Genomic DNA, 26,945 nt, shown 5'->3' with positions numbered 1-26,945 from the left:
TGCCTGTCTTGGCACTTAAAGAATGAAATTAATGTACATTCAAGACAGGACCATGAGAAAGCCTTCCCAGTCTTGAGGCTGCCTAGTCCTCTGTGTGAAATCACTCTCCTGCCTGACCAGCCTAAGAAGGAACAGTTGGTGCTCCAGCAGGTTCTCAGCACTCAGAGGCCCCTGGGCATATTAAAGCACCCTGCTTGCCAGTGAGAGACACGTGGGCCCCCGGAGCAAAGGCCTTGAAACCCACAAAGTGCCAGCCACTGTCTCATCATTACAATGGTCATTAATAATTATTGAGGGCTAATTACTACAAGTCAGATGTTAGAATCCCCGTTTTATCAATGAGGAAATGAAGACTTAAAAGTGAAGTAATATGCCCAAGTTAATACGACCAGAAAATTTTATAATTCAAGTCTCTCCACTTCAGTGAAGCCTTCCTGACCCTTCTTCCACTGCCTTCCCCAGAGAAAACGTAGCAGAACAAAAGTGACCAGAATCTCCTGTATTTTACCATGACCCTCTCGAGTCTGTCCTTTCCTGTGATCCTCACATGGTACTGATTCATTCCTGTGCCTTCCATTCTAAACTGGGTGCTCCCTGGGGCCATGTCCCATCTGTATCCCATGACAGTTCATGGTTATGTCTGACTCTTGCAATTCTGAACCTGGGATGGAAATTACTATCACTCATGAACACTATTAAAGCATGCCCTGGTCCCAGTCCCAGCCACCCCCTGAATTAGTATTTCCAGGAGTTAGGCCAGCAGGTGTATATTGAAAAACCTCTTCAGGTGCCTCTGATGTACATCACAGGCTGAGAGGTACTGATATAGTGTAGTGGTTCTCAGACTCTGATTTGTGTCATTATCACCCAAGGTGCTTGTCAAAACTGCAGATAGAAGCTCAGACTCCACTTGAGATATTCTGAATCAGCTACCTGGGGGGTGCAGTTTAGCAAGCTTCCCAGGGGATCCCCATACACATCCAAGAGTGAGAAATACAGATTTGGAACAATCTCATTGTTTGACAGCTGGGAAAACAAACACAGAGATGCTCAGTGACTTGCCCAAGGACATACAAGCTGGGTCAGGGAGAAAGTTAACAGGATGAGACGGTCTAGTAAATGGAGCAGGAAATGTTGAGTAATTGTTCTGACTCCTCTCCTTAGTGTGCTGCCTTTAGAAATTCAGTTCAACAATATTCTCTACACAAATCCATAGGATTCTATTCAGATTCTGTACTTTCGTAATGATCAGTGAGACTAAAATAATAAGAATAGAAAAGCATGAAGGACGGGCCAGGCCCGGTGGCTCACGCCTGTAATCCCAGCACTTTGGGAGGCCAAGGCGGGTGGATCACCTGAGGTCAGGATTTCAAGACCAACCTGGGCAACATGATGAAACCTCATCTCTACTAAACATACCAAAAAAAAAAAAAAATTAGCCAGGCATGGTGGCATGCACCTGTAGTCCCAGCTACTCAGGAAGCTAAGGCAGGAGAATTGCTTGCACCTGAGAGGCAGAGGTTGCAGTGAGCCGAGATCATGCCACTGCACTCCAACCTGGGTGACAGAACGAGACTCTCTCAAAAAAATAAATAAATAAATAAATAAATAAAAAGAAAAATGGTTACCAAAAGGGAAACTGATTATTATAATTACAGAGCTTCAGAAATAGGTGAATTTAAATAACTCACAGTGTTAATATTGAAAAAGATCCTCCTTACCACTATATCCCTACTGCTTAAAAATCCCCAGAAGTTATGAATCCAGGTTTAGTGGATGACTAAGGTGATAGATTAAGATCTCAGGAGGCAGCAAGGTGGGAGGACCAGAGCCCTGGAAGATCTGAAAACCTAGGTTCTAATCCCTGCTTTGAACAAGTCACTCAAGGCCTCTGAGCCTGAGACTCCTCCTCTTTGAGAGAGGAATGAAGGTTGTGGGAGGACCAAACCCAATCGTGTAGAGGTGCTGTCAGCTAGCAAGGCTCCAGGAATGTGCGCGCCGTTGTCATCTCTGATGCTGAATTCCTGTTTTGGTTTCTCTGCCCCCAGGCATCACAGTGGACAAGTTTGGGCTGATCTACTTCGTGGATGGCACCATGATCAGACGCATCGATCAGAATGGGATCATCTCCACCCTGCTCGGCTCCAATGATCTCACATCAGCCCGGCCCCTCAGCTGTGACTCTGTCATGGATATTTCCCAGGTAAGATGGCTTCATCTACCAGAGCCCTGGGACCACCCACTCATCCTCTCATCTGCCACCCAGCCAGCCTGCTGGCCATTCACCTTTGCACTGGTAAGCCTTTAAAGAGCACCTACTTGGTGCCAGGCTGTGATGAGAACCAAGGACACAAAGATAAGTAAGACACAGCCATGTCCTAGGAGTTCACCGTCAGGAGTAACAAGTAGAAGCTCAGGGGACAGTGAAGAAATCTCCCCAAGGAAACCTCAACAGCAGCAGAGTAGGACAGACACAGCTTTCCACCACGTGACATTCAATCCATCGCCACCTGAATTTCATCTTTGGTAATAACACTGATGGGTATTTGTAGATTGCCTGTTCTCTTTCTAAGCTACATGAGGACAGAAATTCTGTAATTAACTAGGATGCCTGGTTACCCAAATTTGGGCACCGTCTATACTTGCTGATTGATTAATCAATTGACTGAATCCTACCTTTTGCCACTCACTCACTCAGTAACTTTAGACAAGTTTTCTAAAGTCTTTTGAGCCTCACTTTTTATATCTGTAAAACGGAAATAATTCACTTCAGCCCAGTAGGATTACTATAAAGATACAGCAAACAATGCATGCACAACTCCTAGTATTGCTTGGCCCTTCAGAGGTGATGAACAAAAGATAGAGTGCCTGCTTTCACACGGGAGGTGACATTTATGCGAGTTTTACAGGTTGAATAGAATAGGGGTTTGCTGAGTGACAAGAAAGAAAAGGAGACATTTCACACAAAGGAAACAGCACGTGCAAACGCACAAAGATGTTAATGAGGCAGGTACACTCAAAGAATAGTGGAAAATTGAAAACCATAGCATAGGGTGCTTGAAGGCGGGTGGCCGCAGTTAAAACAGGAAGCATGGTTTGGTCCAGGTAGGGAAGGACCCTGCTGTACCATGCCAAAGAGTTTGGACATTTGCAGGTGGATACCAGGAACCCATTGTAGGTCAAAAAGAGACACAAGTGACTGGCTATCCAGCATGTCCTTAGTACATCCTGTGATGACTTGGCAAGGGTATGTCCTTTGTTGCTGGATCCTTTGGCCGGGCCAGGCCCATGCTGAATCAGTGTCCTGTGCTGCATCTTGCCAAGATTACCAAAACCTGGCAAATCAGGAGCATTGAGTTATATCAAATTGCAAATTGATTTCAGCTCCAGCAACATTTAGCTTTTTAAACCCCTTCATTTTTAGGGGAGCCTGCACACACAGGTCCTTTTCCACTGAGTGTGACACCTGCTGCCAGCCTTTCTGGTCATGCCTGCCTCTATTACTGACATGTATTGCTAAGTCCTTCCACGGAGCCTTGTGGATGCTGCTGGCAGTCCCAGCACTCATGTCACTTCCCTGTCGCATGCTGGGATGGTTTCCCTCTGCGCCAGCTAATATGATTGTTACACTCCAGAATGGAAGCTGTTCTCTGCCACTTGTCTTTGCAGTTTTGGCAGGCTTACCCTTGCTGGCTAGTGAGTTTCCCTCTCCGGTCTGTGAGCAAGCTTGAATTACCCATCAGGAAGCCACCATGGCCTAAGGATGTGCATACAAGTATTTTCAATTCTCAAAACGGGCCCTCAACCAGCCAGCACAGGGTGCCGAAAATTTTCAGTCCACACATCGGAAAATTGTTTAACTTTAGATAGAGGTACTGCCAACCAGTCGGATCAGAGGCTTGAAAGACAACTGGCATATGGTGCAGGGGGAAAAAATGCTCAAACCCACACTTAGATTCAGAAATCCTGGACTGAAATCTCTATGCCCCTGGCCCTCACTACTTTTGCCTGAATGTCAGCATGGGATCTTCTTTAACCAAACTCTCCAATACTGGCATCTATGTTACAGACACATATGCACAGGTGTCACCGGCTCTCATTCTCAGAGCTTCCTCTCTATTCTACTGCCCCGTGGGGAGCAGGGAGTTAAGCCAGAGACAGCACACAGCTCAGAGGCATGAGTGAGAAGGTGAGAGCCAAGGAACTTGGACCAGCTCCTTTGGGAGGAGACAAACCCAGGCCCAAAAAGAAACTAAAGAGAGAGGCATAGAGCAGAGAAGGAACAGAAGGAAGTTGTTGCAACGTGTTAAGAAGTGGAGATGGCCACCACTGACGGAGAATAACTCTATGCTTAGGATCCAAAATAAGAACATAGTATGTGCCAGGCACTCTGTAAGAAATGGGGGTACAGGATAAGTACAACGTCTCTTTTCTTACTTAGCTATCACAATAGTCTCATGGGGTAGAGCTGATCTACCCCATTTTATAGATAAGAATAGTGAGGTGTGATGAAAGAAAATGCATTTTTAAATGTAGAGCCCTGTACCAGGTTCCATCAGGGATATGGAAATGAATTTTTTCATGAAATTATGTACATAAATTATCTAGTACAGTGCCCAGCAGCTAGGAATAGGATGTGAATACTAGTTCCCTTTAAAATCCACAGATAACTTCCGTGTACATTGTCTCATTTAATCTTCACAACTACCTTATGTAATGTGTATTATCCCCTTTTACATATAGAGAAAGAAGTTTGGTGTTTAAGAAACTTGGGTTAGGTAACACATGTAGCAATTGTGGAACTGGAATAGGAAGTGAGGTGTCCTGACCCCAATCTCTCACTCTCTCTATACCATTTGCTGGTCCTTCCTTCCTTCATTCATTTGACAATCTTTTGCAAGAAAATCACTCTGCAACAAGGCAGCCAGCTCCAAGTGCTTTACTAAAGGCACACGATGCTCAGGTGGACAGGGAAGAGGGTATCATTCCACACTGGGACCATGGAACACAGGAGCTGCAAGACCTCTGAAATTATCAAGTCTAGTCCATTCATTTTGGGGATGGGAAATCAAGTCTCAACATGATCATCACTAATAGGGTGGTGAAACCAGAGAGGCTTAGGTAGTTTGGTGCAGGATCATCACACAGGCAGTGTGACAGAGTGAGGATTGACTCCAAGAGCAATGCCCCTTCTCATTTCCCAGGCACCCTGCACATGGCATAAGGGGAAAGTGTAGGAAAGCACTTGCTCTTCATTCCTTCCTCTCTTTCCTCTCCGGTCTCCCTCCACTAACTCTATCTTCCCCCACTCCTCCCATCAAGGAACCATCTTTTCATCATAACGACAGGCAGAAAGGTCTCCGCAAGCAGGTCCCCAAGGTGCCACAGGACCAGAAGGCATAAAATATTTAGCGGCCAGCATTGACAAGAAGTGGGTTTTAAGAAATTGAAAATTCCCCTGTCACTTTAGAGCCAACTGTGTTCTTGATGCAGCCAAAAGCTGCCCAGAGAGCATGGGGAGTGTGAAGCAGCAACCCTGGCTGGCAGCAGCCCTGGCAAATTTTCAGGCTCCCTGGCTCTGCAGGGACAGAGGGAGCTGGGAGTAAGGGGACAAGAAGACTTTAGAAAGCAGGACCTGAAGATCGTGCTTTAAAGAACTGAGAAAGGGCCTGCCCCCTTCTGAGAATGTCCCTGAGCTGAGGGGACAGATGGAGGTGGCCTCACTCGTGTGTATATAATGTATTAGGGTTTATTTTTATACTGGTAAACTACCACATGTACATTGTAGGAAATATAAGAAGTTAGAAATCACAAAGAAGGAAATTAAAATCACCGTTAATCTTGGTATGGTTAACGTTTTGATATGTATCCCTCAAGCACTTAATCTCCTCTTTATCTATAATCTAGCTAAACTTCCTGTATTTTTCCCCAATTGGTATCCCACTGTGCTTACAGTTCTGTAACCCTGTTCTTTCTACTTAATACATAGCAAACATTTCTCCATGTCATTAAATACCCATCTATAACATCACTTGTAACAACGACACACAGTATTCTAATTTATGAGCAAACTAAATGTACTATTATTTAGCCAGTTCTCAGTTGTTGGGCATATGAGTTGGTTCTCGGTCTTCGTCCTTATTAAAAATGGCTTCATCATTATTAAAAACACTCTTATAGACAATGGTGCAGACAAGTAAATTCCTGGAAGAGAAACTTCTTATCTAAAGGCTTACACTTAGGTCAAACACAGTGGCTCACACCTGTAATCCCTGCACTTCGGAAGGCCACGGTAGGCAAATTGCTTGAGCCCAGGAGTTTGAGACTAGCCTGGGTTACATGGCAAAGCCCTGTCTCTATAAAAATATATATATTAGCTGGGCATGGTGGCACATGCCTGTAGTACCAGCTACTCGGGAGGCTGAGGTGGGAGGATCACTTTAGCCTGGAAGGTGGAGGCTGCAGTGAGTCAAGATTGTACCACTTCACTCCAGCCTGGGTGACAGAGTGAGACCCTGTCATCAGACATAAGTAAATAAAAATAAAGGTATACACTTGCTTAAGCAAGCCCCAAATTGGACGAAATATCAAGGGTTTGTATGGGGCTCAGGAAGTCTAAGGCAATGAATTTTTAGGTGGGGTGGAAAAAGCAGCAGTAGGGTGCACCTGTCAGCACTTCCAGTCCACACAAAACATAGCTGGACCTCCTAGGGACACAGGTGGAAAGGGTTCCCCTTAGTGCCAATACCTCCTAGTGTGATAGATCAGTCAGTCTCCAAGTCCACTGAAGAAGACACTCCTCCCCTCATACCATGCCAGCTGCAGTCCCCTGGGTGCCCACTTGAAGACCCGCCATGACCTATGCCAGTTTCCCAGCCTGGCTCAGAGGAGGCTCCACATGGGGCCCAGCACTTCTGAACTCCCAGTTCCTACAACCAGCTTCAGTAATCCCTTCCACGTGGACCTGTTCTCTGAGGTACTAGAACCATTTTCTGGAGCAGGGCTTCATAAACCTCAGTGTGCACAGAAATCGCCTGGGGATTTTGCTTAAATGCAGATACTGATTCAGTAGGTTTCAGGGAGGGCTGTCCTTCTGCATTTATGCTCAGCTCCTAGGTGAGCTGATGCTGATGACCACACATGAGGAGCAAGGATCCAGTCATGATTCTCAAGCCCACATCAGGATCACTCAGGAAGCTTTTTGAAATAATGCCAATGCCCAAGCTCCACACCCGGGGAACTGATTTCACTCATCAAGGGTGGGGTTTGCACACCATTATTTTCTAAAATCGCCACAGATAATTTGAATGTGAGGCTAGATTTTAGAATCACCGGTCAAGAACTATGACAGACAGAGGCCATGGTTAGCTTGTCTTTATATCTCTAGCACCTAGCCAGCTGTTAATCCGTGGACTCAAAGAATTGAGAAATCATGTATGTATCGTATCAACCATGCATGAAGAATCTTTCTGAAGCCTCTGAACAACTCCTACTTCAGCCTCCAGACTCCATGTGCCTTTCCCTCCCATCTCTAGAACACCAGCTGCCATTATTTGGTGGGTTCTGGTGGGTCAGGGACTCTGTGCTGTTGTCATTCCCATTTCCCATATGTGACTACTGAGCCTCAGAGAGGCAAAGTAACTTGCCCACAGTCATAAGTAGTAGACTAGGTTCGGAACCCAGGCCTATCTGACTCCAAAGTCTACCCTTTTGCCTACTATTTTGTTGTTGTTAACTCCTTCTTCATGTTTTGTCAGTCTAATGAGACCATCACATGTCTCAGTGGCAGCTCTTTCATGGTTTCCCAGTGATTAGGGGGCTGACACTTCATTGTTGATGATAGGCTGCATGAGGATCAAGCAAAACTGTATATGAAGTCACTTTGGACACTGTTATGGGCTACATGGGCTATGGGATGGATTAGTGGTGGGCATCTTGCCAGTCATTTGAGTATCGGTGTCTTCATTGTCAGGTTCGCCTGGAGTGGCCCACAGACTTAGCCATCAACCCAATGGACAACTCACTTTATGTCCTCGACAACAATGTGGTCCTGCAGATCTCCGAAAACCACCAGGTGCGCATTGTCGCCGGGAGGCCCATGCACTGCCAGGTCCCCGGCATTGACCACTTCCTGCTAAGCAAGGTGGCCATCCACGCAACCCTGGAGTCAGCCACCGCTTTGGCTGTTTCACACAATGGGGTCCTGTATATTGCTGAGACTGATGAGAAAAAGATCAACCGCATCAGGCAGGTCACCACTAGCGGAGAGATCTCACTAGTTGCTGGGGCCCCCAGTGGCTGTGACTGTAAAAATGATGCCAACTGTGATTGTTTTTCTGGAGATGATGGTTATGCCAAGGATGCAAAGTTAAATACCCCGTCTTCCTTGGCTGTGTGTGCTGATGGGGAGCTCTATGTGGCTGACCTTGGGAACATCCGAATTCGGTTTATCCGGAAGAACAAGCCTTTCCTCAACACCCAGAACATGTATGAACTGTCTTCACCAATTGACCAGGAGCTCTATCTGTTTGATACCACTGGCAAGCACCTGTACACCCAAAGCCTGCCCACAGGAGACTACCTGTACAACTTCACCTACACTGGGGATGGCGACGTCACACTCATCACAGACAACAACGGCAACATGGTAAATGTCCGCCGAGACTCTACTGGGATGCCCCTTTGGCTGGTGGTCCCAGATGGCCAGGTATACTGGGTGACCATGGGCACTAACAGTGCACTCAAGAGTGTGACCACACAAGGACACGAGTTGGCCATGATGACATACCATGGCAATTCTGGCCTTCTGGCAACCAAAAGCAATGAAAACGGATGGACAACATTTTATGAGTAAGTATCAAAACAAGGCCATTTGATGATTTTGTTTCATTAATTCATTGTAGGATTAGAGGTAAATTGATGGAGTATTTTGTTTTAATTCAGGATTTGGGATAAAAACCATTACCTTTAATACATTCTGCATGTTCATATTCCACATGATTTCTCCTAGGAAGGAAATGTCTAGTGGAGAAGGCATAAGCTTTGGAGTCAGAGGAGCTGGGCATCAGCTCCCACTCTCCCATGGACTTAATCCCTCCTGGCCTCGGTTTCCACATCTGTAGAATGGATACAGCAGATACCTGCCCAGCATACCACAGGGAGATGGTGCAGATGAAAAGTACTTACCTGATGAAGTGCTAGCATCTTCATATGACCACTGTCCAGAAATGTGGCAAGGGGAGAAGGAACAGGCACATGTGGATGAATTTTCCACATAATTGCAGCTCACATCTTCAAATTCCAAAAAAAAAAAAACCCTTTTCATTTTAACCATTTTGCATGGAACTTTTCTTATGAAGTGTATTGCATACTTCCCTTCTCAAACACACTATATAGACATAATGAAACCTTTCTTTTTATGATTCAGGATCATTAATAAGGAACAACAATTGCATATTATGCTGTAATATGAAGAGAGCTTTCAGGAAGTGGGGAAATGAGGATATAGACCCCTTTGCCCCAGCCCGAAGTGATTTTAAACCATTACTTTATTAGGCCCTGTATCTAAAGGGAAGGTTTCTCTGCCTCCTCCCTTAGGGTTGCACTGTGGTGTCACTATTTATTTCAGTCCTAGTGCCCACCTCAAGTAGCTCATTTCTCTATTCTTCATCCAGTAGAGGACTTCTTAAGAGGTGTGGTCAGAGAACCAGAAGTTCAGCTTATTATAATCCTAGCCACAATTAAATATATTTATCTGGGGTGTTCCTCTAGGAGATATTTTAATGAATGGACGAACATCTCTTTTTCTACTTAGATTTTTTAAGCTGCTTTTTGAGGTCTTAGCCATGGTTCAAACGACTGAGATTGCTGAATGTCACCATTAGATAAGCATGTGAGAGATGGGGAAGGAACTAGCCTTGTTGAGCATCAGCTGTGGTCCACAGCATTGAATGCACACAACAGCTCTGAGGATGGGTGATTATTATCCGTTTCACAGACATAGAAACTGAGGCTCTGAAGGCTGCTTTGTCCACTTTTGATAGTGAGACGTGGCAGAACAGGGATCGCAGTCTAAGTCTGATGCCAGAGCTTGAGCTTTCTCAGTGCTGCCCTGCTGCCCTCCTTGCATCCTACCCCCGCACCACTGCCGCACTGGATTTGTTAATTCCAAATGAACTTGACTCCTTAAAGTTTTTCTCAAGCTTGATCAAGCATCAGTTTCTAACAGTCCTAGCAGAATCCAAAGGAAAAGGATCTGTAGTCGATTTTTAAATATAATTTGAACAAAAATGTCACAGCCATTTTTATAAAGTTCACTGGCTAAATTCCTTTCTCCAAACAAGGACCTTGTTAATTACAAAGAAAAGACAACGATCCAGGAAAACAGCAATTATCTTGATTAACTCATTGGAATGGAAATACGCTAAATAATTCCATTTTGCCCATTGCCCATTGGAAATCTCTTATACATTATTCAGCCAATACAGGGGTTTCTTTGTCAGAGCAAGTCTGTGCACTCAATTAGTTCCCAAGGTCACTCCCTCAGATCCCAAACCGAATGCTTACACATCGCTGCATCCGTTACACTCCATCACCCCTGAAATCTAAAACGGTTTCCTACACTTCCACCAGGAAAGATCCCTCCCTTTCTTTCCTCGATGAAGTATACAGCTATAGTTGATGTTTAGTGAAGAAGGAAAAGTTTTTACAATTACTTTTTTATAAAATGGCATCTGGAATTCCAAAGACTGCACTTCATAGCAGTACCAAGAGTGGTTATCCTTGTTGACACACATCAGAAGTGGTAGATAAAAGTCCTAAAATAGAAAGGGAAACTAGTTTTTTGGTTTTGTTTTTGTTTTTTGGGATCCTACTATGTGCCAGGCTCTTTCCCATTTAATCTTCACAGCAACCTCAGATGGCAGGAATTATCATCCACATTTTTTACATATGAAGTACAGAGAGATTCGATAATGAGCCTGAAACCACACAGTGAGTATATAGCAGGACCAGAACACAAGTCCCTATTCTTTCAACTGTACTGGCTAAGGTCACCTACATTCTTTGTGACTTATCTGTATGATAGGGATGAAAATAGTTACCTATTTCATAGGAATAGTATGAGGTTCAAAATTTCAGTGAGATAAAATATGGAAAGCTCAGTGTCTGATTGATTATAAGTACTCAGGTGATAGCTGCTGCAGTTGGTGGTGTTGTTGCTGTTGTTATTGTTCTGAATGCAAGCAATATTAGTAGCAATACCAGTAATTGCAGAAGTGTTGTTTGGGTGTGAAAGGTATTTCCCAGGAGCAATTGCAAGTAAACTAATCAAAGGAGTAGACAAAAGTTTTAATTGGGATAGGTAGGAATCAGAGGTCAGGTGAGAAGAGCAGAATCAAGTATGAGAGATCAAGACATGAACTAAGAAAGAAGTCAGATCCCTGAGAATATCCAAAGTCAGCTGGAAAATAACACTGAGAGCCACCCAAGGCAAACTGGTCCAGCTCAGACTGAGAATGAAGCAAGGGTGCCAGACACCTATTTTCATTGGCTGCGAGCCATGTGACTCAGAGACAGGCTAGCTGGCCCCCAGACCCAAGTCTCAACCAGACAGAAATAATCCCCTGCCCTACCCTATTTCTGGGCCGTTATGAGGACTAAAAAACTAAATAAATACTGAAAGTAAAAATACTTTGCAAACTATGAGGCTCTCTAGAAGTAGAGATGTCGTGATATTTAATTATGGTGTTTCTTAAGGATTTGGACAGATTTTGCCAATGAACCATTGCTCTAGTGAATTTTCTACCTTTCGCTTCATGAGGCAGTTTAGTAAATTATAACCGAAGTGTTCCATTTTTCTAAAAAAATTTGCCCAGGCTTGCCTGTGACATAAGCTATTATTGAAACAAGCTGTTTGGTTGGTTGGTTGGTTAGTTGGTTTGGTTTTTCAGATGGAGTCTCACTCTGTTGCCCAGGCTGGAGTGCAATGGCATGATCTCAGCTCACTGCAACCTCCGCAGTTCTGCCTCAGCCTCCTGAGTAGCTGGGATTACAGGCACCGGCCACCACATCCAGCTAATTTTTGTATTTTTAGTAAAGACGGGGTTTCACTATATTGGCCAGGCTGGTCTCAAACTCCTGACCCCAAGTGATCCACCCGCCTAGGCCTCCCAAAGTGCTGGGTTTACAGGCATGAGCCACAGCACCCGGCCTGAAACAAGTTTTAAGTCAGCTTTGTCGATCCTCTTAACAGATTAAATAGTACACCTAACATAAACATCACACACTTCAGAGCACCTTGATTTATAGAGTTCACAGTTTTGGAGAATCAAGATTACTTTCCTCCCCTCAGCCCACAAGTCTGCTGGTAGGAACCTCAAAGGAGTCTAAAATGCAGTCCCCATCTCCCATGTGTGGCATCAGTACTCTCAGACTTAGCTCCTGGTCAGATGGCATTTGGTGGCTGAGAAAATGGCCTGATAAGTATGAGGCAGGTTCCAGAATTGACTTGCTGGATGGGTATGAGCAACACCCTTCCCTGAGTTTCATAGGGGAAGGGGCTCTGGCCTCCCACAGTGCCGTGTGACAGCTCCTGTTATAATTATGCTTGCATTAACTACTGTGAGACCCTTGCAAATTTGTCTTTGCATCAAGCTTAGGGTTTGCCAACTGGTCGGTTGACAAATAGTCAATATTTTATAATGACTTGTAAATTCAGAATAAAAGGGAAATAGAGACAGGAAGAAAAGATAGGCTGTAGTGAGGAGAATGCTAGATTCACATCTGAGCACCAGCATTGCCAGTGCTCCCAATGGGACATAAAAGTCAACTGAAATGGGTCAAACGAAGAGATTTGGCTCCTGGTTTTTGCTTGGCGATAGGGAAGCTGGAAAGTGCATCATTCCCAACCTTATCATGAAAATAACCCAGACAAAAGGTAAATTTGTGCATTTCCTTGAACTCCTTCTCTCAAGTCAAATCCAAGGAGAGACAGACTCTTGCAGAAAGAGACAAGATGTGGGTCCTGGCTTGGCTTGGCTGGGGCAGATGTACCTACCCCAGGGAGAAAGAATTCAGCTGGGATGGCTGGTGAATTTACAAAGGCTAAGTGTGTACTGGCAAGAGAGTCTGAAGCCCTTGGATGCTGTAGCAATTGGGCAGGTCCATGTCTTCTTAGGGACTTTTTTCTCTACAAATCCCACCAGGAGCTTTTCCACAGAAAAGAGTTAAGAAGGAAAGATTTAAGAAGAAAGTGTCCCTTGTGGTAGACCTGGGAGAGGGTCACAGCAGCTGCTGAGGGAGGAGCATATACCCCCGACCACTCTACCCAGACCCTGCTCACTTCATCTTCCATCAGGAACAACACCCTTCATCCGTGAAGAGAAGGGCAGTGAACACTGTCCTGCCTAGGCACTGGGGAAAATCCTTTCAGCTGAATGAGGGAAGAAGAGAAATGGAAAAAAAAAAATCCCACATACCTGAGAGTCAGAACCCTAGTGAAGGCTTTGCCACCACCGTAGTTAGCTGAAAGGCTAAAAGCATCAGTGAAGGGCAGAAGACTGTTGGGAGGGGGTTAGAGAGAGGCAGGAGAACGGAAAGAGACCCTCTCTCAGTCAGCACAAAGGCAGGACCCAAGGGCTGAACTGTGGACCTTGAGGGAAAAAAGCCCTCTGGCAAACCAGTTTCGCATCCTAAACACAGGGAATTGCTAAGGGAATTTAAAACCTATGATGCACAGAGGTTAACCATAAACAAACTTCAAAGCCAACCCAAATCCTAAGTTAACCCAAACCCCCTCCCAAAAGTCCTAGCAGAAGGAAACTCACACGCATTTCCAGGCATAAACCTGTCACTCAGGCTCTACCGTGCTACACAAGATGTTACGCTTTCAACTGAACAGACAAAAGGGCAAGAAAAGGCAACACATTCCCAAGAGGCAAAGAAATCATCAGAATCACATTCAGCTAGGACACAGGTGTTGAAACTATCTGTCAGAGAATTTAAAATAACTATAATTATTTTAAAGGTTCTAATGGAAAAGGTGAACAATGTGCAAGATCAGATGGATAATTTTAGCAGAGAGATGGAAACGATAAGAAAGAATCAAATGGGATTGTTAGAAACGAAAACCACGGTTAAAGGATGAGGAATGCCTTTGATGGACTGCTCTCTCCAAAGGACACAGCGTGACACAGCTGAGTCTTAGAAGACAGTTAATAGAAATTACCCAAACTAAAACACAGAGAGAGAAAAAGAGTGGAAAATGCAGAACATGGCATTCAAGAGCTGTGGGACAATATCCAACAGTCTGATATACACGTGATTGGAATGCCAGGAAAAGAGGGAAAACACAGCGCAGAAGAAATATTTGAGGAAATAATGGCAGAGAATTATCCATAATTAATAATGGACACCAAACCACAGATCCAAAAAGCTCCAAAAACACCAAGCAGAATAAATACATACAGACACACACACACACATACACATTTCTAGCCATATATTCAAATGGCTGAATTAAAGAGAGAAAACCTTAAAAGCAGCCAGGAAAAAAGAAAAAGCATTTTATAAGAGGAACGAAGGTAAGAATTACAGCAGACTTCTCATCAGAATCCATGCAAGCCAGAAGACAGAAGTGCTGAAAGAAAAAAAAAAAAAAACTGTCCACAGCCAGGAGTGGTGGCTCACACCTGTAATCCCAGCACTTTGGGAGGCCAAGGCAGGTGGATCACCTGAGGTCAGGAGTTCGAGACCAGCCTGGCCAACATGGTGAAACCCCGCCTCTACTAAAAATACAAAATTAGCCAGGCGTGGTGGTGGGCTCCTGTAGTCTCAGCTACTGAGGAGGCTGAGGCAGGAGAATCGCTTGAATCCAGGAGGTGGAGGTTGCAGTGAGCCGAAATTGTGCCATGGCACTCCAGCCTGGGCAACAGGAGTGAAACTCTGTCTCACAAAAACAAACACACAAAACAATTGTTCACTCGGATATTATACTCAGTATAAATATCTTACAAATGAAGACATGTTATATAGAGGTATAGGCAGGGGTAAGGGAACCAAGAAAGGATGCTAATAGCCTGGGCAACATAGCAATACCCATCTCTACCAAAGAGATGGGTACCAAAAAAATTTTAATTAGCTGGATGTAATGGCACACACTTGTAGTCCTAGCTACTCAGGAGGTTGAGGCAGGAAGATCACTTTTGAGCCTAGGTGTTCAAGGCTGCAGTGATCCATAATCACACCACTGCACTCCAGCCTAGGCAACAGAGTGAGATCCTGTCCCTAAGCAAATTAATTAATTAACTAAAAATAAAAATAAAGGACGCTGAGGCACCCAGGCACTAAAAACAGTGAATAACCATTAGCAACCCCCAGGCTGCAGAGCAAGGTGGGAAAGTCATAGGATATTGTGACTAAAGTCCAGTGGGAGCTGTAACGATGAAGGAGAAGCCCCCCGTTCGAAGCTGAAATCATGGATCGACGCAGCCGCTGTTAGAGATTCGGCACTGGAGGAAAGAAGGAGTGAGGAAAACCTTCTAAATTCCAGTCTCTTGCCAGTGCCTACCACGGACTTAGCTTAACCAGAAGCGAGCCAGTGAGAGTGCCCCAGTGACACAGTCTGCAGGGGTCAGCTGCTCTGGGCAGAGAGAGGACAAAGAATGGATCCCCCCAGATCCATTCTGGGGGAACAGAGAATAACCAGCACAGAGACTGACCGGCTGTGTGACATGTTAGCCATGAGCGGCCAAGCCAGGGTTCAGCCTCAGATCTGCCTGAACCCTAAGCACTTCCTACCAGATGTACCACCTCAAGTACAGCGTGGCAGAGTGGGCCAGATCTGGGGAATCCTGAGGGCTAGAATTCATTTTGGGTACTTAATTTTGTAGGAAATGGACAGCAAGTACAAGATTTTAATGCAGAAGCCACAAAGTGCTCTGACTCTGATCCAGTTTGGAGTAGCTAATGACGTCGTGATGACATCTATTACAGTGACTTGGGCCAGGGGCACTATTGGTGTGCCTGGGCCAGCAACCATAATTATCCACAGACAATGCAGTGCCCAGTTCCCTGACATGGTGATGGTGTTGTCTGAAACAATCAGAAATGAAAATCATACAAATCAAATCTTATTTTTTAACCAAAAAGTTAAGATCAGCAAAAGTTTAGTATCAAAGGGCAGTTGAGCATTTTCCTTGCCAGCCGTGCATAGTAAGTGGCTCCAGATGAAGTATTGAGTGTGAAAAAGAAAGCCTTGCAGTGTGTGTGAAGATATCCTTTAGCAATCTTCTTCTGAGAGCCAAGTTCACAGCAATTACATGAATCTCTTTTTTTGAGATGGCGTCTCACTCTGTCACCCAGGCTGGAGTGCGATGGTGCAATCTCGGCTCACGGCAACCTCCACCTCCCAGGTTCAATCGATTCTCCTGCCTCAGCCTCCCAAGTAGCTGGGATTACAGGCACCCAGCCACTGTGCCTGGCTAATTTTTATATTTCTAGTAGAAACAGGGTTTCACCATGTTGGCCAAGCTGGTCTCAAACTCCTGACCTCAAGTGATCCACCCGCCTTGGCCTCCCAAAGTGCTGGGTTTACAGGCGTGAGCCACTGCACCCGGCCTATATGAATCTTTTATGTGTTTTCTTTCACTGTGCTCCAAAAATACTTTGGCTAAATGGAATGAAGAAAAATCAGTGGGAGGAAGTAATGAAAAGCCAATCATCTGGCCATCCCTATCACACCCCCCAGGTAGGGGCTTGGCATCGCTGCAAAGTCAATTGCAGTGGTAGCAAGCAAAGCCTCCTGAAAAAAAAAATACTGCCAGTCTCCTTGACCCACTTGAGACTTGCAAAAACAGTGTTTTCTATACCACAGTGATGAACCCAAAGATTTTTATTTGAAATGGTACCATTTTTATAGGAAGCATGATGGAAAAAACACATTCTTTAAGATTAGACAGACCTGACTTTGAATTTATATTCCTCTACCAGCTGTGTGATCTTAGGCAAGTTGCTTATCCTCTCTAAGCCTCCTCTTCACCATTCGTGAAACGATGATAATAATAATGCCTACATCAAAAGATGATGATGAGCATGGTGCTTGGTACCTAAAAGACACCACATGAATGTTAGTGACCTTTCTGCACCTCAGCTGGTCAAGGAAAGGTAAAACAAATGAAGTTCTTAGTTGCTGTCAGTCCATGTCTTGAATCAACAATAATATCTGTTATTTACTTATATATTTATTCATTAAGTAAACATGTACTGAGTACTGTCGACATGCTGGGTACTCCTCTGGGCACTAAGAATACAGACAAGGTCCCTATCCTCATGGAGCTTATATTAGGAGGAGACAGACAACAAAGAACAAATAAATAAGTATAGTGAGGTCAATAAGAAAATATGATACAGAGGTTGGGGGACTTATCTGTCTTAGAAGCAGTGGTCAAGGAAGACCTCACTGAAGTGATAACAGTTGATCTGAAACATGAATGATGACCGGAACGAGCCATACCAACACCGGAGGGAAGAGCGTTCCTGCAAAGGGAACAGGAAGCATGAGCACCCCAGCATGCACTGACTTTGGCATGTTTGGGGACCAGAAGCAGATACAGGGAGAAGAAGGACCTGCCGAGGAGTGACGTTCCAGGTAAAGTCAGAAAGAAAGGCAGGAAGGAGCCAACATTCAGCCAACGTTCATTGACCATCAGGAAGCACATGCTATATGCCACGGGGATACAGCAGGGTCCAAATGAAGTCCCTGCCCTCAGGGAGTTGACATTCCACTGAGGGCAATCTCCTGGGGTCCTGGGGGCCCTGGGAAGAAGTTTCCCTTTCATTTTAAATACGTTACCTCTTTTGATCTTCATGTGTCTCTATAAAACAGGATTATTATCCCCATTTATAGAAGGGAAAATAGAGGCTCACCGAGGTTATATGATACAGCCTGCCTGAAATTGTATCATTTGTAGTGGAGACTTGATGGTTAGGAGGAACACAGAGCCAAGTGCCCATCCTCTAGATCACATTACTGGCAAGTGTAGAGCCAGGATTCAAAGCCTAGACCATCTGGCTCCAGAGACCTTTTTTAAAAACCATTCCCTTCATTCCTCTTGATGAGAAAGAAAGAAAATTTGCCAGTACTTTGTGGGTTCCCATAATGAAAGTTGTAACAAATGTAACTAAGCCATTGTCCAGATGCCACCCAATCATGGGGCCGGGACTTGAGGCAGCCACTTGGAGCCCAGAGAGTTCAGAGAACTGCCCCTTCCTTCCAGGTCCCTGCACTGTGTCGTGGCAGCTCTGTGGTGGAGAAGAAAGGGTTCTGTAGATGTGGCTCACAGGGCAAAGGTGTGCAGGGCCCAGCGGACTGGCAACCCTACCTCTTCCCATCCACAGTCAGAAGGAGCAGTTCTGGTGGGATAATTACAGGTATCGATCAAGCAGCAAAGAGATCCAGGTCATTTCCCAAGCTCTGGAAGGTACTAAAATGAATGAAGAGGAGACAAGAAAATTTTATAAATTGGTTGCTCTATTTGATGTTCATTTAATTAAGACATTCAGTCCTTCTAATGGAAAATGTGAAGAGTGGAAATTACCGGGTTTTTTGACCATCTTATATAAAATGAAAACCAGATCTTAAAGGCATGGGGCCTCTTCATTGTATCTTCTTTAGGCTCAATTTAATTATGCCTTACAAGCTACCTTCAATAATAATTGCAGTTGTCTGCCTTTATACAAAGCCTCTTTCTGTCTTCAAGACTAAAACTCTGGGGAGATACCCAGGGAGACTGCCAAAGTGTTATTTAGTACGAGTTGTTGTTTCCATATTTTGGCATTCAGCAAGTGTTTATCATGTACCTACTGTGTGTCCAGCTTGTGCCAAGTCCTGTAGGAGGGAATGTGTGAATGAATCATGGTGTCTCCTCTCCCACAAAGCAGGAAAGAGGCCTTGCACATCCAATCCTGCACTCACTGATTTTTTCAGCCAACATTCCCTGCCTTTCCTCTCTATGCCAGTTCCAATGCTGGTGAAGCAGAGATGAACTGAGAGCCAGTCCTCCAGGGTCACGCTGCTGGCAGGTGGCGGAACCCAGACGGTGTCAGTCCACAGACTCCACAGACCTGTTCTGACCTCAAGCACTCACAACCCAAAGAGGGGGACAACTTGTACATCAGCACTGCGGTGCAGGGGAGGCATTCTAGGATAGAGCTGTGCACAGGATATACTGGGAGAAGGAACAGGAAAAACCAGGGAGGGCTTTAGGAGGTGGCATTTGAGTGAGGCCATGGTAGAAGTAGTGTCAAAGTGACATCTGACCCCCATTAACAATCTATCAATTCTTATCTGTAAAACTCCACAGCTGCCTTTGCAGTGTCTTGCATGGTATAATAAAATCTTTTTTATGCAGCGAGGTCAGGAAAGTAGACAGTCCGAATGAATAGTCTTATTTTAATAAAGAGTATGTACAGGGATTACAGGTGTTCAAAGAATCAGCCTAGAACAGCATCCCATCCCATTAAACTGCTGGACTGAAATGAGTCTTCCTGTTGATTAAAAGATGACTCAGGATCTGACTGGATCCAGCGTAATCATGAATCACAGATACAGTTAAGTTGACCAGGGCAAAACCAGTTTTGGGGGTCTTGATTTTTAGCTAAAAAACTTGGAGTATCCCAGTAATATTTTGCTGAAAAGTTCTGGAAATTGTTATCTTCAACTTGCCCTACAAGTGAGACTGTCCTGTCTCTGCACAGCCTGGAATTTAAGGCATCTGCCTCCCCAGATGGCCTTGCTCATGAGCTCTCACATGTGGTTTTACCTGGCTTGTCACAACACTTTTCTCATTATGAAAATAATCCATGTTTATTATTTTAAAATCATGGAAATATATGTAAATAAGCAATTCAAATCACCTGTAATTCTCCCTCCCAGAGATAACCACTGTCAGTATTTTTGTATGTTTCCTTCCTATTCAAATTTCCAGTGGCCACAAATGGTTAAAAAGAATCCCAGCCTCTCTCAGTGTTGAAAGGAGCAGAGCTCTGAGAGGGTCTCCACATGAGAGAAGTCTTCGGACATGCATCTCAGATCTTTACCGCAAGAGACCCTCCTTCTTGGCTGCCATCTCTCAGAACTCTTGCTCACTGAGCTCTGTGGGGCAGTGCACCCCTTTGACCATCCAGTCCAGGTTTCAGCCTCCCCTAGGCCAGACTGACCTTTTCCTGGAAGAACCTGACTTGGTACTAAGGAAGAGAAAGGAGAAATCATGGCAGGACATGGGTTTTTGAAGCCCCCAACCACCCACAGGAGAGCCTCTGATAGAGCCACAGCCTTGCCTGCAGCCCTGCCCAGGGAGAGTAGTCGAGGCCACAGCACTGCCTGCCATCCTGAAAAGGCCCCAGCCCCAGAGGCGTCCAACTTCCCCAAAGGCCACCGGCCCCTCCCCCAGAATTGGTCTTAGGCCAAAAACAGGGGTGATTTATTCAGAAGACCTGTACCAATGCCTCCTCTGTGGCAGAGTGTGCCAGGGACTGTTGGATTCAGTGTAGAGTGCTGTGATCTGGGCCAGGCACAGGCACGGAAACAGTTGGCAAATGGCAGAGTCTGTAGTGCAGCACCCAAGTCTGACCTTGGGCAGAGAATTCCTGAGCAAAGACCTTCCTAATCTCACCCACCAATGATACCATTACCACCCACCCATGATACCATAGGAGCTGCAGACCCAGGAATCTCAGCAAGAAGCCAGGCCCAGCTGAAGAAAGAGCCTAGACAGAGCTGAACTCTGAACTTTCATTGCCCCATTGTGAAAACCCTCACAGGAACCTGGGGGTCAGCTTTACCCCAGAAGTAAAAACAAAACAGCTAAAAAAAAAAAAAGCCCGTAGGGAGACCCGAAGTACACAGGGGCAACCATGTCCAGGAAGTCAGTCAGGAATATTGCCATGTAGAGGAAGAACTATGTCCCTATTCACACACAAGTGCAAAAAGGCTATTTAAGCCTGCCATTTTACACTTCAGCCTCCTCTAATTAAAAACAATAATTAAAATGTTAATAGCCCACTCCTGCCAGGGAGGAGCACATGTGATGAATACTTGCAAATGGATGGTACAGAAATGTTCATTGAAGACACAGAGGCAGGTGGCAGTTTGGAAGCACATAGATCTGAGTTTGAATTTTGATTCCACCCACACTTAATTAGCTGTGTGACCTTGAGCAGGTGACTTCACTTTTCCAAGCCTCAATTTCTGATCCTCCAAAAAGGAGATAATACATACCTTTTAGACTAGGATTAAATGAGGATTACATGAAAAATGTATTAAATGAGGATTACATGAAAATGCATGAAAAGCCACCAGCACCATGCCTCGTATATTGGAGGTGTTCAATGATGGTAGGTATTTCTTTTATTATTATCGGGAGAATAGTAAAGAGAATTAAGATTCAATTATGATGCTTTAGAAAGACCATACCTGAGCAAAGCTATGGAGTTCTAAGAGTTGCAGATACAAAAATGCTTAGTGCCAGATGTAAAATATAGATGGAAGGGGTTGCAACAGGCAAGAGGCCATTTATCTAGCCTGAGTCCTGGTTTGAATTCAGAACCCCCTTTTCCCAGGATGTGTAGAAACCTAGGAAACCCCTGGGTAATAGCTCCCATTTCTAGTGTTTTTTCAGGAAAAACCTGTATAACCAGTTCTTGCGGGTTTTGCAGAGGGTATTCAGGCATCAAGCTTGACTACATCATTTCTGGGGAGTCCCCCATTTCTAAAATTCCGGGTCAGCTGTCTCATTATGGCCACCATCATCTCGCCCCTTCACAATTGAATTCTAGTTTATAGCTGTACTCCTGGGCAGTAGGCTGGTCAGTGGTGTCATCCCCACTGGGCTAGGGAAGGGAGACTCAGAGAGGCCAGTCATTTTCCTGCAGCTGGATGTCAGCAGGTGGAGTCACATCCTGAAATCTATGTACTAGGTCCCATGCAAGAGATGTGGGAGACATGGGAATGTATCCAGCCAGAAAGAAAAGCAGAGCACAGCAAAACCATGGCATGAGGTAGAATATGCCAAGTTCCAACTAAAGCACCATTATATTTCTACAACTCAGTTCCACCCCTTGGTTTCCAGGTATGACAGCTTTGGCCGCCTGACAAATGTGACCTTCCCTACTGGCCAGGTGAGCAGTTTCCGAAGTGATACAGACAGTTCAGTGCATGTCCAGGTAGAGACCTCCAGCAAGGATGATGTCACCATAACCACCAACCTGTCTGCCTCAGGTGCCTTCTACACACTGCTGCAAGGTAAGCCAGGTGGGGGCCAGGGGACTTTAAGGCAGAGGGGTGGGAAGACCCCTTTGGAGGAGGATGGTACAAGAAATAGGCTGCTGCTGGAGCTGTCCAAGAACAGGAAAGCATTGCAACTCTCTGTATTATCACCTAATTTACAAAATATACTAGCCTGAGTCAAGTAAATTGTCTCTCAGAAGCTTCAGAATAATATTTTATTGTCCTATTCTGTTATCAGAACAAAGGGCAGTGAATTCATTAGCTGCTAATCCAGGCCACCTCACTATTCTGCCATCCTAATGACTCCCAGATTAACAGACACACTCACACTAGTGTAGGTGAGGACAAAGGACAAGAATAATTACACGTAATTATGAAAGGGATGTGATTACGGAGAAGTCCTTCCTGAAGCCCAGGTGAGAAGGTTTGTGCCTCTTTTAGGATTTCATAGAAAAGAGACCCTTCTCTGCATTTGTCACATCATCCTGTTATGGGATGGTCTTTTAGCTTCAAGTAAAAAGATTTCACAAGGATGAAATCTTGCTGTTAACTATCAGCCTCAATTGTTCTCGTGGGATGTGGTGACCCAGGTGGGCTTGCAGCTTTGTGGGATTTAGTAAACTTGAAAAGAAAGAAGCCATCACCAGGGAAAGCTCTGCTTGATTTTTTCCTGCTCTATGGATGGCTCTTTGTACTTCCAAAGACTTTCACACGAAGCAGTGAAAGGAGCCTCAGGCTAAGAGTCAGAGGCCCAAGTTCTAGTTCTGACTCTGCCACCACATCACCAACGGACCCTTGGTTTCTTCTCCAGAAAAAGAAAGCAAGCTGAAGCTGTGTGGAATGGGGTGAAGCGGTGAGAGGAGCAGGGGTTCTGGGTGGGTGCCAGTTCCCACCTGTGTGAACTGGCTGAAGTCACTCTTCTTCTCTGAGCCTTGGTCTCTGGGGCTGGGAAATGGGGCTGAATTTTAACACCTGCCCCACAGGGCTGCTCAGTCAATCTCTTTAGACAATGTAGTGACTAGCATGAGCCAAGCACATAGTATTACTCAATAAGCAATTCTATTAGATTCATTAATTAATTAATTAGCAAGCAGTTTAACTTACCATAAGAAAATAAATGTATATTCTTACAACCACTTTTATTCCCAAATTTAGTCCTTTGCCTTTCAAAGAGCTCCAAGAACAATAAAGGTTCTCAAAGAAAGAGAAACCACACACTGGAATTTCTTCCTCACAAAGCACCTTTAACCGTAGTTTTTGAGGAAAACTCAGTGTTTTCGTTTATTCTCACACAATAGTCATCAACAGAAGACTTCTGTGACCAAATATAGGCAGACGTGGGGTTCTCCCCACCATCAAGCAAGGAATCAGCTCTGCAGGGAACACCAGCTGGGTGTCCCCCAACTCAATTCCAGCACTGTCTACCTGGAGATAGCCTCACATCCCTCAGATTGAGGGCTCAGTCCCCAAAACTGCCCCGCCATCCACCATACTTCAGATACCAGTCACGAATCTGGGCCTCTGGAACTTCTATCTCACTGGCTTCTAGTTGAGGTTTCCTTGACTGCTTCTTTGGGTGTACTTAATTTACTGGAACAGCTCACAGAACTAGAGAAATACTTATATTTACCAGTTGATCATAAAGGATATAGATGAAGAGATGTGTATGCCAAGATGTAGGGTAAGAGGCATGGAGCTTTCACACCCTCCCCAGGTACATCACCCTCACCCCTCCATGGACTTCCATATGTTCAGTTCCCCAAACCCTGTCTTCTTGGGCCTTTTACAGAGGCTTCATTGGATAGGCATGGTTGACAACCATGTAGAAATGTGACTGGACAAAAATGGTAAGATCTAAACCCAGCAAGGCCCATCTCTTCGGATTCTTCTTGGCCTCTCTGTGCAGCACTCATTCCTCCCTCCAGGGTATGCAGCAGGATCGCCTCTGAAATGTAGGTCTTATGACCCACAGTCAGATTCGAGTTCTGCCTTGGAGAGGAGGGCAGGAGAAGGTCAGAGAGAGAGGCAGAGATTGTTTCCTAAGGTCTGCTTTTGAGTCCTGAAGTGCCTCAACATTAGAACAAAAGACTATAACAAGGGGTATAGGAGTTATGAGCTGGGAACCATGAATATATAATCATAATGTCACAAATGGGTTGGGACAGACCCCAGGCATTTCTGCTCTGACTGGATGATTGCCAAGCAAAGGTACAACTTCTGAGGCAGCCAAGATCTTGCCTGACCGAGGACTGCAGGACCACCAGTTACTCAGATGTCTTGTCCTTCAGGCCTGTCTTCTTCCCTGTGATTAAGAATTATCCATCCATTCCATACTGCTAAACGGGCTGTGAGTATTTTTCTCAAAGGTTCATGTGGGCTTTCTTATATTTGGGCAACTTCTTAAAATTTGAAAGTGCCACATTCCTCAGTTTTAAAATGTACCATCAATTTAATAACAACTTTTTAGGCAGAGGGAAAAAAGTCACACTGCTCAAAAGGCATACATGGACACATTCCAACTTCAAAAAACATTAAAATGTGAAAAGAAAAAGCACTTCTTGGAATCCAGGAAACATGGTACCTGTTTTTCCTCTTTGGTAGCTCTGCCAAGCTCTTTCCTTCTTGAGTACCAGGCTCAGATGCTCAGTTTTGCAGCTGCCTCACTAGAGTCTTTGTGAAAGTTCTTCGGTTTCATCTTCTGTTTAAACTGTGGGAAGTAATAAGAACTAGCTGCTAATGAGCAGCGGCCTTGGGAAGTCACAGCCCACATTAAATGGGATCATCTGAGATGGGCCTCTACAGATGCTGTTCCCTCCAAGTCACCATTAATGGACATATGTGGATTCAGCAAGGAGCAGCTTTAAAGGATAAATTGACACAGGCTTTTTCACTGTTCAAAGGCAGAAAAATATAGATTGTCAGTGAATAATGCATAGCAAGTGTGAGGCAGATTTTAGAATTTTGCATGTGTGATAGAGAAAGATGGAGAGAGGAGGGAGTGAGAGAGAGGGGTGCCTATTTGATGCCATTCTAGCGGAAAAGATTCAGTGAGGGTTTCCCATGAAAACCATTGCTTAATAAGTGTCTTTAGTGCTTGACATAGCCTGGAACATAACTAGTTTCGTCCAGCAAAGATTTACTGAGCACATATAATCCTAACAGTGATGATAGCTAACATTTTTGGAGCACTCATTAACTGCAAAGCATATTTTCAGCATTTTACATTAAGCAGTACCTCATAAGGTACCTCATATAGTACCTCATATGCCTAGGAGGTAAGTATTGTTGTCTCTGTTTTCTGAATGAAGGCAGTGAGAGGCACTCAGAGGTTAAGTAGCTTGCCGCAGTCACACACCTAATCGGGTGTTTGGACCCAGACAAACAGGCTTTATAGAACCTATTCTCTTAACTGCCACTCTAAAGACAAGGGGCCCTATATCCAGGACCATGTTCAGCACTAGAGAAGTTCACCATGATATATGTGTGTGTGTGTGTGTGTGTGTGTGTGTGTGTGTGTGTGTGAGAGAGAGAGAGAGAGAGAGAGAGAGAGAGAGAGAAATGGGATTGTGGAGATAGAGGAGAGACAAGAGACACACGTGACAGTGACTAGCACAGTGCCAGGCACATAAAACCAGTGACAGCTAACATTTACATAACACTATATGCCAAGTACAGTTCTCAGCTCTTCATATTCATGATCTCACTCAATCCTCAGAGCATCCTGCAAGGCAGGGTACGATTATTGTCCCAGTGTAGTGATGAAGTACCAGAGGCATGAAAGGTTAAGAATTTGGCCAAGGTCTTACAGCAAGGCAGCCACAGAGCTGGAACCTGAGCCGAAGTAGCCTGGCTCCAAAGCCAAGCTCTTAATCTTTGTGCCATAGTGCCTTTCACAGCACGCACTCAAATATTGGAGAATTTGTTCATTAACGGAGCAGTGACTCCCACACCCCTCAGCTGCGAGACCACTGAGGAGGCCCATAGAGAGGCTGAGGGGTGTACAGGACAGGGAGTCATGTATTCTGGCCCGTGGAAGAGGGGAAGCTTCTGGAAAGAGATGACATTTTAGCAGAGCCTGGAAGGAGTCTTAAGCCAGCACTTACTGAAGAGGGGGGCAGTGCAGAGGAAACAGCCAGGGAAGGGCCAGAGACAGGAGAGTGCAGCACAAACCCAGAGACAGTATTTTCATCTATACAAAGCAACTCTATGTGCATTTTACAGCTGAAATCTACTTCTTTCAACAGAAGTTTCATTTAATTAAGAATCTAAGTTAAAATGTTTTAAATCAAATTTAAAATTTCAAATCATTTCTATGCTTAAATCATGGTCATATGCCCGTGACAATGATTTAAAACGTGTTTATGTTTGGTTTTTTTTTTTTTTTTTTGGCATTCTGTCAGTGGTTTAAGTGTCAGAGTTATATTTTTCACCTTGTTATAAAGAACATTGTTACCTTAGAGTGTATCAAGAGCCTTAAAACTGTTCAACCTGCCAGGTATGGTGGCTCACACTTACAATCCCAATGCTTTTGGAGGCTAAGGTGGAAGGATTGCTTCAGCCCAGGAGTTCAAGGCCTGCCTGGTCAAATATTGAAACCTAGTCTCTACAAAATATTTTAAAAATTAGCCGCGTGTGGTGATGCATGCCTATAGTCCTAGCT

General features: G+C 44.7%; 1 protein-coding gene across 24 annotated transcripts in view; it reads left to right on the top strand.

Annotated features, from left to right (window-relative positions):
* The window catches only part of LOC105468948 (teneurin transmembrane protein 4), a 3,228,145-nt gene that overhangs the window by 3,176,869 nt on the left and 24,331 nt on the right, over positions 1-26,945 (top strand). For all 24 annotated transcript variants that reach the window (XM_071075888.1, XM_071075902.1, XM_071075903.1 and 21 more), the window contains 3 exons: positions 2,049-2,203; positions 7,973-8,850; positions 22,128-22,300. In XM_071075888.1, coding sequence (XP_070931989.1) covers positions 2,049-2,203; positions 7,973-8,850; positions 22,128-22,300 — 1,206 coding nt within the window. The remainder of the gene's footprint in view (positions 1-2,048; positions 2,204-7,972; positions 8,851-22,127; positions 22,301-26,945) is intronic.

The sequence above is a fragment of the Macaca nemestrina genome, chromosome 12, assembly GCF_043159975.1.
Source record: "Macaca nemestrina isolate mMacNem1 chromosome 12, mMacNem.hap1, whole genome shotgun sequence".
Classification (NCBI taxonomy): domain Eukaryota; kingdom Metazoa; phylum Chordata; class Mammalia; order Primates; family Cercopithecidae; genus Macaca; species Macaca nemestrina.
Note: the sequence above shows the minus strand (reverse complement) of the source record. Positions and strands in the feature narration are given on the sequence as shown.